Source organism: Macaca thibetana, chromosome 13, assembly GCF_024542745.1.
Source record: "Macaca thibetana thibetana isolate TM-01 chromosome 13, ASM2454274v1, whole genome shotgun sequence".
In the NCBI taxonomy this organism is placed as follows: domain Eukaryota; kingdom Metazoa; phylum Chordata; class Mammalia; order Primates; family Cercopithecidae; genus Macaca; species Macaca thibetana.
Window position 1 is genome coordinate 90,632,186 of NC_065590.1, and position 16,796 is coordinate 90,648,981.

Sequence of the window (16,796 nt, forward strand, 5' to 3'; positions counted from 1 at the left end):
AAAAATTGAAAAACCTATTTCAAAATACTAGTGCAGAAAATGAATCTTGAGGAAGAAATCTTCTGTTTTTGGAGGATTGAGGAGTCACCCAATGTGTATTCTGTGTTCCCTTCACACTCAGAATCTGTCCCCTAGCTGGAGGGCTTCTCTCAGTCAACCTAGATTCCCAGTATTCTTCGCATCTGGGTGGCAGCTTGCTTCTATGGAGCAGGCTCTTCCAGAAGACTTCACCTCACATAGTTTTCTCTTTTCCTTCATTTCCTAAAGAAACACCTCCCTTCCTGAACATGCTATTGCATAACACTAGTGTAGAGCCAGCCCCTTGGGAATCTAACGGAAGCTATGGGCTCTCTCCCCAGAAAAATGAGCATGTTCATTCAACAGTACAACACCCTACACACACCTTCAGTTGACCACACTCTCTGACGTCCCCAAGCAGGGGCCTCCTAGGGATGTGGAGCCCCAGGACTTTCTACTGTGCAGAAAAGAGCATAGACTTCCGATTCACAGATTTTCAGTGTCAAATGTGATTCTTGTGTTTTCTTGTAGTATTTGGAAAATTGTTTAGATATTTGAGCCTCCTTTTCATCCCCCCAATCAATGTGAAGATAATTATAGTTACCTGATGTTTGATGTAAGGTTTGCATGAAATAAAGTGTGTGAAGGCTTCAAGTATAGTGCCACACACACAGTGGGCACTCAATAGAATGCTGATGTTCCTATTTCTCTCATAAATCATAGAATTAATAACTATAATTACTCTGTTACTTAATATGTACTGGGGATATAAGGTTATTTTCATATTCAATTAATATCTTTGAGTACTTACAATTTATCAGGAATGTGATATGTGCTTTTAGATAGATTAAATTGTTTAATTAAACTCGTGCTGTTTCCCTAAATAGAATATGCATCACCTGAATGCTGAAGCCATGTCTTCTCTCAGTGCATACACCACCTGTAACTGCCCTGGGGATTGAGTCATTCTCTCAGAGTAATTGTTAAAGGTAGCATGTTCATTAGAGAACCAAAGGAGGAAGAAGAAACTTGCCACCCAAACTATTATCAGACTACCTTTTCATGGGATAGGCATTGCTTTTTCCTTTTATTTAGGTAGGTCGCTCTCACCAGGAGAGTCAGTGTTGCGGAAGATAAACCAGATCTCCTAGGACCAGAGCGGGCAGCCACCCCAAGTCCCCCACTTCAGATTGCTAGAAAATCTACGTGTTAACTCTTTGTTCTTTGGCATTTCATTTCTTTTCAGTAGAAGTATTTATGAACCACTTTGGTTGGGTTTTCTTTATTAGACATTTATTTTCTTTAGACTTTGTGCTATATGACATGGGGTACACATAGACACAATTGTTTGGTAAAAATTCTGGCCAGGCGCGGTGGCTCACGCCTGTAATCCAAGCACTTTGGGAGGCCAAGGCAGGTCGATCACCTGAGGTCAGGAGTTCAAGACCATCCTGGCCAACATGGTGAACCCTCATCTCTACTAAAAATACAAAAATTAGCTGGGCGTGGTGGCAGGTGCCTGTAATCCCAGCTACTCAGGAAGCTAAGGCAGGAGAATCGCTTGGACCTGGGAGGCGGAGGTTGCAGTGAGCCGAGATTGCACTACTGCACTCCAGCCTGGGCAACAGAGTGAGACTCTGTCTCAAAAAAAGAAAAAAAAAGTAAAATCTTTGATGATAATCCTAGTATTACTAAGAGAGTGACCTCACTGTTCATATTCTTAAAAGCATTTGTTTATGTTTGGGAATTTTGCATTGAAAATGGGTTTTAATTTTTGTAGAAATACCTGAAGCCTCTATCACAAACTTATATAAAAATTGTTCTTTTGAAAATTTAGCTGTCTTTTGTAAGAATTTATGTTTTTTAATCAGCTTCTATACTTAATTTTAATAATTCTTAGTTTTCCAATCTCTAATAATATATATCTTCCCCCAAGTACATTTTGAATATGAAATAAGAAAATGTATCTAAAATACAGTGTCTTGCATGTAGAAAAGTCTCTTTCAGCTATTAATGCCGCTAAGCATTTACCTGGTTATAGTTTAATGTGGAAAAGGTATACATAAAGGACCATGGATCTTAGGACACCAATATTGAAAAATAAAGAAAAATGGAAATCATATGGAATCATACCATGCTGGGGACATTAATCCATTTGTCAGATTCCCTGAATATCTTAAACTGTAAGAGGAGTTGTAATGTTGAACAATTATAGGTAATATTTGCCCAGTCCTTTATGGTATACGTGGTGCTTTCACACCCAGTTCATTTAGTCCTGATAAGAGTTCCATGCAGGAGATACTATTATCATACTGTGGTGCAAATGAGGAACCCAAGACTCACAGCTACAATGACTTGCTCTGGAGTAACAGGCAGTTAGATGGTGCCTTATATTCTTGAGGCTCTTTCAAGCACTCTTTTCTATGATGCTATTCATGTATTACTTACAGTACACACCTTTTGGGGTAAGATTTGGTGTTCAGAAAATACAAACAGGTTAAACTAGAAAAGTACAGCTTTTTTAATGAAAAACAAGGAAAAAGAGTCATGGCTAAGAGAGAGTCAAGACAAAGAGAAACCTCCTCTGGTTTCTAAGAGAAGAGGCTGTTTCACAGAAGTCATGTTTGAGAATGAGCTGAGTCAACACATCGTATTGTTACTTTGGCCTACTCTGTGCTTCAGATTCTGAAGACTGTGTCTTAATCTCTATAAGTTAGTCCCAGCTTGCAATGCATGGGAAAATAGACCCAGCCAGTGCCAGGGACCCAGGGACCCAGATGCCCAGACACCTTCACTTCAGTAGAGAAGGAGCAGAGTCCTGGAAAATCTAAGCAGGGAAGACTGGCACCTCTAAGAGTAAAAGGCCTCCCAGAGAGGACATGGATGAAAGGAGGACCACCTTCCAATGCCACTCTCCAAAGCAGGAAACATCCAAATAAAGGATATTGATTTTCAGGACCCCATCCCTTCACGAGTGCTTATCCAACTGGCATATCCTCTCCTGTCTCTTAATCTGACAGCCAAGACCTTGTATAGGTTGAGTATCCTTTATCTAAAATGCTTGGGGCCAGAAGTGTTTTGAATTTCAGATTTTTTTTTATTTTGGAATATTTGTATCATACCTCTTGGTTGAACCTTCCAGATACAAAAATCTGGAGTCCAGTGAGTATTTCCTTTGAGTGTCGTGTGAGTGCTCAAAAAGTTTTAGATTTTGGAGCATTTCAGATTTCAGGTTTTTGAAACTGGGGAATACTCAACCTGTACTCTCTGTCCTTGCTCCACCCCTACCAGACCCTCCCCACAGGAATGAATTTAGATCTGAAAACTTCCATGTGCACCAGTGTAGCTACATTATGTCACAATAGGGCTTCAACTTAGAAATGATTTCTGAACATGCCAAGGGAGTCATTGTGTGTGTGTGTGTGTGTGTGTGTGTGTGTGTACATATTTGTATATGTATGTCTAAAGTAATTCTAAACTTTACAGTATACACAACATACTATATTTAAGTGATAAACTCAGATACTCAGATTAAAGTCATCCTAGGGAGCTCAGAGTGCCCGCTGGATTGCCGTATTCCCTCTGATATAAGCTCTCACACCATAGGGAAAGGTGGTAAACTGATGTCCCTTGGGATAGACCCAACAGCAGGTCACATTAGGAGGGTATCCTTGGAATCACCAAAATAGAATGTAGAAACCAGAGTTCCCAGCCCTTCAGAGTACACCCCAACCAAGCTACTCTGCCACCCATTTGGATGTGTAACCACAGCTCTGCCCATGGGAGCCCTGAGACTCATCTCATCCTCAAATATGACTTCCTCTGTGAAACAGCTTCTCCTTTAGAAACCCAAGGAGAGATTTCTCATTGTCTTGACTCTCTGTTAGCCATGACTCTCTTTCTTTTTTATCAGTCAATCAAAGCAAAAAGCTATACTTCTCTAGTATAACCTGTTTGTATTTTCTGAACACCAAATATTGAAGGAGACATTGCTTTGCTTTGTCTATCCAAGAGCAAACGATAAGCCATCTCCAACAAATGTTCTGGATGGGATGGCTTATTATTAATCTACTTCTTGCCTCTACCTTTATGTTACTATTTCACTTTTACTCTCCTACTGCCCCTACTTCCATTGTTTATTCGCATTCTCTAATAGTGCATAATAACTAGTTATTTTATTGAAAGAGATAAAATAATAAAAAATAAGCTGTATATGAATTAATTAAGCTATTTACCGAGTACTGTGGTAATAGCAATATATATTTTGTATTCACTGACGAGCTGCTTGAAAAACTTGGAGAGTAATCTGTCATGCAGGATATGGATGAGAGGCCTTTCCAAGTGAAACTCTGGGTCCAATTAAAAATAACTGTGGTGTCTACTAGGTGACCATCTGTGTGATGATGGACCAATTCACTTTGCAGGTCCCCCTAAACCAGAAGACACTCGCATTAATTCTTATCAACCTTGGAGTGGGGCAGTAAGCATCACATCATTAGGCCATAATGAGATGAAACACTTGTTTTCTAGGTTCTATGAGACTAGACTTGTACTCTATTTCTTTTTTTTTTTTTTTTTTTTTTTTTTTTTGAGACGGAGTCTTGCTGTGTCGCCCAGGCTGGAGTGCAGTGGCGCGATCTCGGCTCACTGCAAGCTCCGCCTCCCGGGTTCACGCCATTCTCCCGCCTCAGCCTCCGAGTAGCTGGGACTACAGGCGCCCGCCACCACGCCCGGCTAGTTTTTTGTATTTTTAGTAGAGACGGGGTTTCACCATGTTAGCCAGGATGGTCTCGATCTCCTGACCTCGTGATCCACCCGCCTCGGCCTCCCAAAGTGCTGGGATTACAGGCTTGAGCCACCGCGCCCGGCGACTTGTACTCTATTTCTACACAGTGTCCACAGTCATTGTCCTAGAGGTCCCTGCTTGAGAGGTGACACATCTAGAATCCTAGGATTTTCAAGTGATTAACTTTGGTTCATGTTAGAATGATGCTCAAAAATATCTGATGATATCAGTCAATCCACTGAGATAACCTTTTGAAGAGATAGAATTCCACAGCTAATATTTGGACATACTTTTAGATGTGTTTGTTTCTATCTGTTATGAGTTTCAAAGGCTTGGCATGTCTTCTACTCAGGTACTCTGACAGTAAAATCACATACAGGACAGAATTTTAGGGGGAAGCCCAATCCATGCAAGTCTCCTTTGACACATTCATAGCACAAAACTAGGAAAATTAAGAATATTTAACTTCCATTAAAGCACTTTGTATGAAAATCAGTAGTCCTAAAAACAGTAAAATCATCTTCTTACAAGAAGTGACTCCAGGCCTAATCTGAATTAATCTGGAAACAGATTAATTAATCTGTTCATTAATCTGGAAACAGATCCTTTCCTAGAGACCCAGGAGGGGTAGTGAGTGCTGCCCAGTGGCAGGGATGGACTCTACCAGCCCAACCTTTAATTCGGCAGAACCTACCTCACACAAGGTTTTGCTCAAAAATATCTTAAAAGGAAATGTGCATAAAGGCAGGGAAGGAATGGAAGAATGACAGAAAAGACAAATAATAATTTTTGAGAAGGGAGAAATATGATGTTTGCTTTCCAGCGTGTGTGTATGTGTGTGCATGTGCGTGCATGCCCGAATATATTCCTACACCTCAAGGTGGGAGATGTCTAGGATGGGTCCAGTCCAGCCTTCTGCCCCACACATAACTCATTTTTCCGATGATGTTAAGGGCTGATATAGCATTTTTCTACGTAACTATCACCAGCGAGAGAAAACTCACTGTCTCACTAGGCAAGTTACTTAATATTCAGACAACTATATGGTTAGAATATTTTTCTCATCATTTCTCTGTTTGTCTTCTCTTTCCTAGCACAACATACAGCCTATTATAATCCATCTTTCATAGCCTAATCCTACACAAGCATTTGAAGGCTGTTAGGATAATCATGTAGATGACGATGATGATGGTAACTATCATCATCAATAGTAAAAGTACGTAATTTTTCTTGAGCACTTCCTGTAAGTGCTGTGCTAAGCATTTTATACTTTTATCTCATTAATTCTCACAACTCGATGAAATAGATCCTTTTCAAAAGTTTATTTTACAGATGAGGAAACTGGGGGTTACAGAGATGAAATCTCTTGGCCTGGATAGCAGAGGTAGTAGAAAACAGCTGGGATTAGACACCGGCCGTCTAACAAAGGATAGACTACTTAAACAGTCTGTCTTCTGGGCCGTCTAACAAAGGATAGACTACTTAAACAGTCTGTCTTCTGGGCCGTCTAACAAAGGTTAGACTACTTAAACAGTCTGTCTTCTGGTTTCATGTTAGTGATTTATATCGGGGAGTATGTCTGCAAATGTGTGTTTTCCCAGTGGAGGATTACGGAGAACAGATTCCACCACTTGCTACATATTCTCATGCACAGAGTCATCCTTTTAGTGCATTCTTCTCTCGCCACATCTTGCTTAGAGTGGTGTGTTTTTAAAAATTCCTTGTATCAACATAAATATTGTTAGAAATTATAGCCATAGAAAATTGAAGCCCAGCAGTTTCCTTGCACCAGTTAAGTAATTTTTCAGATTGATCCTTCACAAACTGAGATATCTGAGGCACAAGAGTTCACTTACAGAGAGTTAGAGGAATGTCTTCCCAAGAGCACAGTGCCCAGCATCTAATTGCTCATCCGTAAATATGTGTTGAATGAATGTGTGGATTGGTGACTTCCCTAAGAAGATAGTTTAATGTCTAGAACTGAGAGCAGTAGAAATTTTCTGTTTATTAAAAAAAACCCTACATGTTAGCTATTCTTTTTGTTAGGCTGCTGATATGTAATAGGTTTGTATTTTTCTGTTGATTTGACTCACCTTTGCAAATATCTTAGGCTGCAATTTTATGGAGAGTAACTTTTTGGGCATTATGCCTTTTCATTGTTAAGCTTCTAGAAGTATCCAATGTCATTACCATTGAAATATCAGATCACAAGATCATCTAAGTTGCCAGGGGCCACTCCTCTGAGAAATCTGGCCTCATACATGTTAAGAGGAGTTCCTGGCAGTGTAAATCTATGTTTTCTAAACTCTATTCCTCATGAGCTTTCAGGAACTTACTTTTTTGGACAGTTATTTTTAAAATGCCCCCTTTGTTGTCTTGTCCACTGATGTGATATGTTCCACATCTATCTAAAGGAAACAAAGCAAAGCCGAAACATTTGTTGTAAGGATCCAGGGGATTAGGAAAAGTGTAAGGGAGGCACTTTGGAGAATATTCCTAAACTTTGTCTCCTATAACGAAAATACCTGATTCTTTTCATAGACTATTATTTATGTTTTTTTAATATGGTGAACGAGATATGGACTGCATGTGTATTCTCAAGAGAGAGCTTGTAACACTTCTATCATTATCATACTTTGTATGACTTAGGTCACATGTCCCTAAGTTTTAGAGACCCAGCACCTCAGAGATATTTATCTGTCACCAATTCAGAAATGAGTTGCTACGTTATTGCTCAGCCCCTGGGTTGGAGATGCTTCTGGTATTCAAAGGTAGCTATGGGGGGCCCAGGGATATTCATGCAAGTCTATTTTTTTTTTATGTTGCTAATGGTATTTGGTTTTGTGTTGCCTTTCCTAGGTTTGCTGGGATGGGAAACCTGCTCAAAGTCCTTACCAGGGAAATTGAAAACTATCCACACTTTTTCCTGGATTTTGAAAGTAAGTTCCAAAAATTATAATAATGGAAACTTTTTTACATTCCTTATAGTTTGTTGATAAGGAAGTTATAGCATAAAGATTTTATATCATAGTTGAATCAAATCCAAAGTTTACTGTATTAGTCTGTTCTCATGCTGCTAATAAAGACATGCCTGAGACTGGATAATTTATAAAGGAAAGAGGTTTAATTGACTCACGATTCCACATGGCTCAGGAGGCCTCACAATCATAGTGGAAGAGCAGGGGACGTCTTACGTGGTGGCAGGCAAGAGAGAGCTTGTGTAGGAGAACTCCCCTTTATAAAACCACCATCGTGAAACTCCTATTCACTGTCATGAGAACAGTATGGGAAAGATCCATCCCCATGATTCAGTTACCTCCCATTGGGTCCCTCCCACAACACGTGGGAATTATGGGAGCTACAATTCAAGATGAGATTTGAGTGGGGACACAGCCAAATCATATCAGTCATTATGCATTTTTTTCTGAAATCATTTCCAATGTCATTTTCCTTCTTTTTTTCCCTAATTTTTAAGAAACCCAATGGAAAATGTGTTTAATATACCCATGGTTTTCTTTGATTTTGGAAGTAATCAACTTTTATAGCTCTAGCATAAATAGAGGACATTTTAGTCTTTGCTTTTCTTTTGAAGGTCGTAAGCCCACAATTATTAAGTGCATACAAAAGAAAAAAGATGTGAAGAAAACCATCATGTATTTTTCCTTAAAATGCTTATGAATTACTGTATCACGTTCCAAAGAAAATACTAAGGACAGTAATTTACAAAGATTCATATAAAACAAATATTGCTGAATGTGAAAGAAAATCATGATCAATACCAGAAATAAGGCTTACAGAATATTTTTAGTCATTTCCTTTTTTCTTTATGTATTATTTGATTGTACAAACCATTTCAGGATTTTGACATCTATCTCTTTTATCCTAAAGGTTATGTTTCTCTTATCAAAAACTTTAATTTTTTCTTAGGTGAAATGGCTTAAGAATCATGACTGATAAAAGACAGAGACTTTTTTTTATTTTTTGATTGAATATATTGACAAACGAGAATGAGTACATGAATGAGGAACATTTATGTCTGCTCAAACTAAGCCCGTGTTTCTTCCCTAACTCTCATGTTCACCCCTTTTTGAAATTCCAATTTCACAATAGCAAGCACAGTTAAATGTCTTTTTTACCCAGTGATCACCATCTGTTGCAAACTCTAACATTCTTTAAACTTTAATTTTTCTTTTTTTTTTTTGAGACGGACTCTTGCTCTGTCACCCAGGCTGGAGTGCAGTGGCGGGATCTCGGCTCACTGCAAGCTCTGCCTCCCGGGTTCAAGCCATTCTCCTGCCTCAGCCTCCCGAGTAGCTGGGACTACAGACGCCCGCCACCAATTTTTTGTATTTTTAGTAGAGATGGGGTTTCACCATATTAGCCAGGATGGTCTCAATCTTCTGACCTCGTGATCCGCCCAACTCGACCACTGAAAGTGCTGGGATTACAGGCGTGAGCCACCGCGCCCGACCTAAACTTTAATTTTTCAAGTATTTTATCTGCATTAAAAATAATAATTGGAACTTCCTTCCATATAGATTAAACCTTCTAGCAGAAGTTTGCTAAGGAATTGCTATAAGACTCCGAAGGTCCACTAAACCAAAAGTGTAAGCTCCGTATGTGTATTTTTTTTTTTTTAATGTCTTTGTCAGGTTTTAAATAGCTACTTGAAAAGCAAAAGTGTCCCCAAAGCTTGTATGTTCTGAAAACACATTTAATATAGTTTATAGTCAATGAAAGATGCCTTGCTTCTGATTTAACTCAGCCTGCTATGTTGTTGTTATTGTTTGGCTTGGTTTGGTTTGGTAAGGGGTTTAACTAGAGGCAGAGTGAGTTGATGTATCAAACAAATGGGCTTTTTTACTGGTTTACCTTTTGGTATTCCTCTAAAAAAAGTACACACACATGTACATACACACATATGTTGTTAAAAAAATGGTTTATTAATTTTTTAAAAAAATTACAAAACAAATTATCTATAATCTCACCACCCTTCTTTTACTATTTACATGTTTAATTGTTCCCATCCATTTCTTATCAGATGCATTTTACATTGTTGCATTCAGTGTGTACAAAGGCCAAAATAGTGGTAACATGTCCCATTTATTCACAACTGTGGGGGTTTATAAAGGCCTGGGAGTAGGAGACTAATGTGCTTGTTATGTTTTGGAAACCCTAAATTCCATATGCATCTGTGCATGCTCATGTGTACCTCCCAGAATTCAGTGGCCCCACTTGCCTGTTTAGCTGTTCTTGGAGTCTCAGCTTTCCATGCTTCCAGAAAGACCCGTGTTGAATTCTTGGTCAAGTCTAATCTCAAAAGCCTTTAAAGTGATCCAAGTAGAATTTGCAGGTATTTAAAACTGGTTTTCAACTGGTATTCTCCTGAGCATCAGATTTCTGAGTCTGTGTTTGAAAACTCTGTCCCCCACCACCATAGCATGTAGGGAGGCATTGAGAGGGGCTTCTATGCGCCCCCACCCACTACTACCAGAGTACTCTGCTTTGCCTAGTCTGGTACTTTGAATATTTTCTTAATGTTTTATGTAAAGAAAGATCATGGTGGCTAAACAGAGCATTTATAAGTCTCAAATTTTGATGATAGTTTATGGTACTAAAACTCCATTTGTCGATGTAATTTCCTCAAGAGGAAGAAGTATGAACTGGATTCCCATGTTCGGTGGCTTATTACTGGGACTAGAGCTATAGTATTTAAGGAAGATATAGAACTATAAATTTATAAACATATATAAAATCCTGCTTATTTTCTCATCAGTCCTATGGAGAAGATTAACTTTATTCCACTGAGACTCTGAGAAGATAAATAACTAGGGTGAAGTCACACAGGAAATAACTAGGAAATCAAGATGGGAACATGGATCTCTTCGGCTCTCCTCCTCCCCTGGTTTTACTTCCCCTAAGTGCTCACCACCAGCAGCTGCCTAGAAGAGCTACAGCAATCGTTCTATCCCTGACCAGAGAGGGATATCTTAGTTGTCTGCAAACTAAGACATTTCATGGAAAAAAAAAATCATCTTGAAAATCGTATTTCCTAAAGATAATTTTCAAGAAATGATTATGGGCCGGAGGGGTAGGGGAGGTGGGCTGCTATCATGATTTCTCCTTCAGTCTCTGGATTTCAATTCAGTCCACTAAGAGCATGTTGAGTATGGTTGTGAGTGTACTTCTAAGCCACTCAGTGTTGGGGACACAGAAGTAAACAAGAGCAGTCATTGCCCAATGAAGTCTCAGGTTAGAGTGGAGGACAATATGGTCACTCAGATTAAGATGAAATAAATAAAGGACTTACACAAGCACAGAGTGGCATGAGAGTAAGGAAGGAAAAAGAGCATACATCTAGTTTCGGGAAACAGAAGGCCATGGAAGGAATTGGAGAAATCTTCTTGCAAGAGATGACATTTGGAATGGGCTTTAAAGAATGAGTGATTTTTCTATAGGCACAGATAGGGAGAGTTTATTTAGCAGATGGAAACAGTATGATTAAAGGCATGGAAACTAGAATAGGAAAGGCCTGTCTGAAGAACAGCAAGAGGTCCAATTTAGACAAACACCAAATGCTTTCTGGAGAGAAATGGGGAAGGAGATGGAAGGCTGGCTTGAGTTAGACCATAGAAGACAAGACTGCCAAGCTTAGGAGCTTAGGGCTAGATGTCCAGGACTGGGGATCACCTCCAAAGAGAATAGCTGACATCCCTGAGAGAAAATCAGAGAGCTGAGAAGATGGGAACATTAGGTGTGCTTGTGTTAAAGGGGGCTTGAGCAGTCCAAGAATCTATGAGAGAGGTCAGACTGTAGAAGCAGGAGGACATCTTACTAAACTGAAATTCCTGGAGGCAGGGTCCAGGCCCAGTTCAGTTTTGTGACTCAGCACTTAACCCATGAATGAACCTCAATAACAGATGCTGATCCCATGAGGGAACAGAGTGAAGTGGGCTCTATCCAGGCAGTCACGAGAGCACAGGTGATCAAGAAGGAGGGAATGTAAATGGATTCAATGCTGCAAAGCTGTCAAGAAGAATGAAGTCTGAAAAGGGACTGATGAATTAGGCAGTGAGCTGTTCAGTCACTAGTGGCCACTAGAGGAGCAGATTTTGAATTTGTTGCTTTGAATATAGAGGCTGGATTGTAAAGAGTTAAGGAGGAAGAGGTGGCGGGAAGGAGGAAGGCTGAATAGCATGTAGTAGCAACTTTAATGAATTTGGCACCTCTACTTTGAGTGTTAAATATTCTTTTTGAAGTTAGTGATAGAATATAATTGAACTGGGTCAAATAGATATAATTAAGCTGGGTCAAAACACAATACAAAATTAGACACATCTGTCCTTAGGTTTTCCTGTTGCATAGATCTGATTTAGATTCTCATCTGACCTTTACAATGCATTCTATAAACTTGGTATTCACGTTTCTCTACAACCAGTTAACATCTTCTTTATTGCTGTTTTTCATTCCTCTACTTCTTTTTGTTCTCTCTCTACTTCCTTGCCATGTCTCCATGTCCAAGTCTTTGAAGTCTGGGAGACAGGGGGGAATTAAAGATTAATGCAACAAACTAATCTTTCATGAGTGATGGCTTCAGTTTACAGGAATAAGTATGTCTGAAGTTCTACTCAAGATTGTGCAATCAGACCCACCATTATGGCACCCAACATGGGCAGCAGGCATTAACCACTCAATGAAGTAGTTTCAGTAATTCTAAGGCTGAAATGATCGTTAGAAACATCTGGTGAACCTTCTTTTTATATAGTTACCTGAGACTTACCGAAAAACTCAGATTCAATTGTTTAGTCCCAAGAATCCATTTTTCCCACATTTCCAGGTGCTTCTGATGATAAGCTGCTTTGTGAACCACCTTTAATTCATGCATCCAGGTGAGGATACGTAGTTAGTGTTTACAACAGGGGAGCTAACCCATGCAACTTTTGGAGCTCCAAGATCCAAAGCTTGGAGTGGAAGATCTCCAAGTTAGGTAGAGGTTCAAGTAAATTAAAATCTATGCATTCTCACTTCACATGAACTATTTTATTTTCAATCAGCAAATAACTTGATCTATCAAAGATTTCTTTGGGATCTGAGTGGACATTTCTCCAAAGAAAATAAACAAATGGCCAATAAGCACATGAAAAGATGTTCACTGTCATTAGTCATGAAGGAAATGCAAATCAAAATGACAATGAGATAGAGTTTCACACCCACTAGGATTGTTCTAATCAAAAAGAGAGATAATAAGTGTTAGTAGGGATGTGAAAAAAAAAAAAAAACAGGATTATCATACACCACGGGTAGGAATGTAAAATTGTACATCTGCTTTGGAAAACAGTCTGAAAATTCTTCAAAAGGTTAAACATAAAGCTACCATATGACCCAGCTATTCCACTCCTAGATATATATGCAAGAAAAATGAAAATATATGTCCACACAAGAAATCGCACATTAATGTTCATAGCAGGATTATTTATAATAGCTGAAAAGTGAGAACAGCCCAAATGCCCATCAGCTGATGAATGGGCAAATAAAATGTTGTGTCAATTCACTGTAATATTATTGATCAATTTAAAAAATGAAGTACTGATAGGTGATATGACATGGATGAACCTTGAAATCATTGTGCTAAGTGAAAGATGCTAGTTACAAAGACCACACACTGTTGATTTCATCTGTATGAAATGTCTAGAATAGGCAAATTTGTCAAGACAGAAAGGTTAGTTGTCTAGTCCTGGAGGTGGGGAGAGGATTGGAGAGAAATGAGGAGTGGCTGCTAATGGTACAACATCTTTTTGGGGTGTTAATGAAAATGTTCTAAAACTGATTGTAATGATGGTTGAACAACACTAAGAATATATTTTAAACCGTTTATGCACTTTAAATGGGTGAATCATATGGCACATGAATTAAATCTCAACAAAGTTGTAAAATTGTTTTTAAAAAAGGATTCCTTTGGAAGATTCAATTCTTTTCTTCTGGTTAATGCTGACATTATTCCATCTTCACAGAAAAGAAGAATTATTTCTTCTTTTTCTGACAACTCCACTTTTTAAATTTTATTTTCATTAGGATATAATTTGCATACACTAAGATGCACTGGATCTAAAATAAACATAAAAATTAAAATAATAATAAACATGCTTATACATACAAAAAAAAAAACCTGTGAAACAGCTTTTCAAATGAGATGTGCTATTTTACATTCCTACTAACAACTAAGCAACTCCAAGTGTTCCACATCTTCTCCGACATTTGGTATTGTCAGTCTTTTTCCTGTTAGCTGTTCTAGCAGTGGTGGGGTAGTATCTCATGGTGTTTTTAATTTGCATTTCCATAATTACTGACAGTGTTGAGCTCTTTTTCATGTGCTTGTTGTATAGTTGCTTATCTGTTTAAGAAAATATCTTGTCATGTCTTTTGCCTAGTTTTAGTTAGGTTGTTTGTCTTCGTATTGGTAAATTGTAGGAGTTCTTTATTGTAGTTTGGATACGTGTGTTTTGTGAGATATATCTTGCAAATATTTTTACCTAGTAGGCTTACCTACTTATTTTCTTAATGATATCTTTTCATGAATGGAAGTTTCAAGTTTTGATGAAGTACAATTTATAATTTTTAAATTTTATGCTAAGCATTTTCTGTATTCTAAGAAATTATGACGTATACCAAGGTCACAAAGATATTTTGCTTTGTCTTCTTCTGAAAGCTGTATTGTTTTAAGCTTTACATTTAGATCAGTGACTGATCTTGAACTAATTTTTGTATATGTTGTGAAAAAGGTATTAGGTTTATTATTTTTTCATAGTCTATAATATTGTAGTAGCACAGGTGGATTGCTTTAATGTCCATTTCATAAATGTGCTAATTGTAATATGTGTGATACAGGCTACTTCAGGACTCTCTGTTTTTTCTGATTGATCTACCTTCTCACCAATTAATACCAAATATAACAAGTAATAGGTCTTAGAGTCAATAAAGAGTAAGTCTTTTAACTCTTTTGCAAGATTGTTTTGGCTATTCTAACTCCTTTACTTTTCTAAATAAATTTTCTAATTAGTCATCAGTTTCTACAATAAAAAATTCTACTGGGATATTGATTATAATTGCATCAAATCTATGGAACGATTAGGGGAGAATTGCGATCTGCATAATATTGATTTTTCCTATCTATGAATATAGCACATCTTTCCTTTTATTTATATATCATTTAATTTTATTCACTAATATTTTAAAGTTTTTAATATAGAAGTGCTGCACATCTTTTGTCAAATACACCCCTAAGCATTTTATATTTTGACTATACCAGCCTTTTTATGGTTAGTGTTTAACATGGCATATATTTTCCCATTCTTTTGCTTTCATCCTGTTTATGTCTTTATCATTAGAGTGTGTTTCTTGTAAACAACATATAGCTGGTCCTAGGTTTTTCATCCAGGCTGATAATATCTGCCTTTAGGCTGAGCACAGTGGCTCATACCACCATACCTTTGGGAGGCTGAGGCTGGCAGACTGCAAATTAATACCTTTTCACTTTGTGCTTTTGTTATATATGTTGCTTCTATATATGCCATAAACTACTCATTGCAATGTGGTTTTTTTTTTATTTTAAACTGTCAATTATCATTTAAGAGTGTATGTGTGCGTGTGTGCACGTGCATGCATGTCATTTTAATAAGGCCTTCATATTTACTTGCATATTTATTTACTTGTTCTGGTGTTCTTCATTCCTTCTCACATAACAAGGTCTCTCTGGTGTCATTTTCCCAAGTCTAAAAAACTTAATTTAATGTTTCTTTTAGTTCAAGTCTATTGGAAACAAATTCTTTGAGTTTTTATCTGTCTAAATATATTGCCATTTAATTTTCATTTTTAAATGATACTTACGTAGAGTTCTAGATCCACAGGTTTGGGGGATTTTGGAGTTGCAGTTATTGTTTGCTTTGTTTTTCTTAAAACACTTGAAAGAAATGATTCCATTGTCTTCTGACTTTCATTGTTTCTGATGAGAAGCCATTTTTATCATTGCTCCCCTAAATGTAATACACTTTTCTCTGGCTGCTATTAATCATTTATCTTTATTTTTGTTTTGTAGTAGTTTGACTTTGATGTGCCTGTATATGTTTTCTTTGTCATTATCCTGTTTATGGTTCTCTAGTTTCCTGGATCTATGAATTAATACCTGTCATTAATTTTGAACATTCTTGCTTATTATCTTTTCAAATGTCTTTTTCTGTTGTTTTCTTTTTCTTCTGGGATACCAATTATATAAGTAAGGTGATTTGACATTGCTTCACAAATCTCAGATACTCTGTTCTATTTTTTAAATTCTTTTTTTCTTTGTATACAGTTTATATAATTTTTATTGGTCTGTCTTCAAGTTTACTGATACTTTCTACTAATGATAAACTTATCAAGGAGCTTATCATTAGTAGAAACCATCTAATGTGGAATTTTTCATTTTTAGTATTTCTGTTTTCAATGGCAAAAACAGCAATTACTTTTGCACCACCTAATAAATACTTTCAATGGATTTTCTGAAATTTTCCATTTTTACACATACATTATTCAACTTTATAGATTCTTTAACATATTTTTATAGTTATTTTAGGATCCTAATCTATACATTTCAACCTCTGGGCTATCTCTAGACTGTATTATTGAATCGTTACTTTTTTGGTGGTATTTTCTTGCTTTGTGTTTGGTATTTTCTTGCTTTGTGTCAGGCTTTCCCTTTGCTTTTTTTTAACAAATGTCAAGCAGCAGAACAGTGATGACTGATGTGAATAATATGTGCACTCAGAAAATCACATGCCTTTTCTTCTGTCAGTCCACTAGTATGGCTGAGTCCATCCAATCTGGATCTGGGCTACACTATTGCTTGTTATACCTGGTTCACTGTAAATTTCAGATATTGGAGGGAAGGATCAAAGCAAGCCCTTTACCAGAGCTGGGGATCTGAAGAGTTTGTCTCAGTTTTCCTGTCACATCTTCA

At 37.5% G+C, this 16,796-nt stretch overlaps 1 protein-coding gene across 5 annotated transcripts in view; it reads left to right on the top strand.

The window, feature by feature from the left end:
* The window catches only part of CYRIA (CYFIP related Rac1 interactor A), a 109,862-nt gene that overhangs the window by 64,204 nt on the left and 28,862 nt on the right, over window positions 1-16,796 (top strand). For all 5 annotated transcript variants that reach the window (XM_050754280.1, XM_050754277.1, XM_050754282.1 and 2 more), the window contains one exon: window positions 7,664-7,743. In XM_050754280.1, coding sequence (XP_050610237.1) covers window positions 7,674-7,743 — 70 coding nt within the window. In that variant the 5' untranslated portion in view covers window positions 7,664-7,673. The remainder of the gene's footprint in view (window positions 1-7,663; window positions 7,744-16,796) is intronic.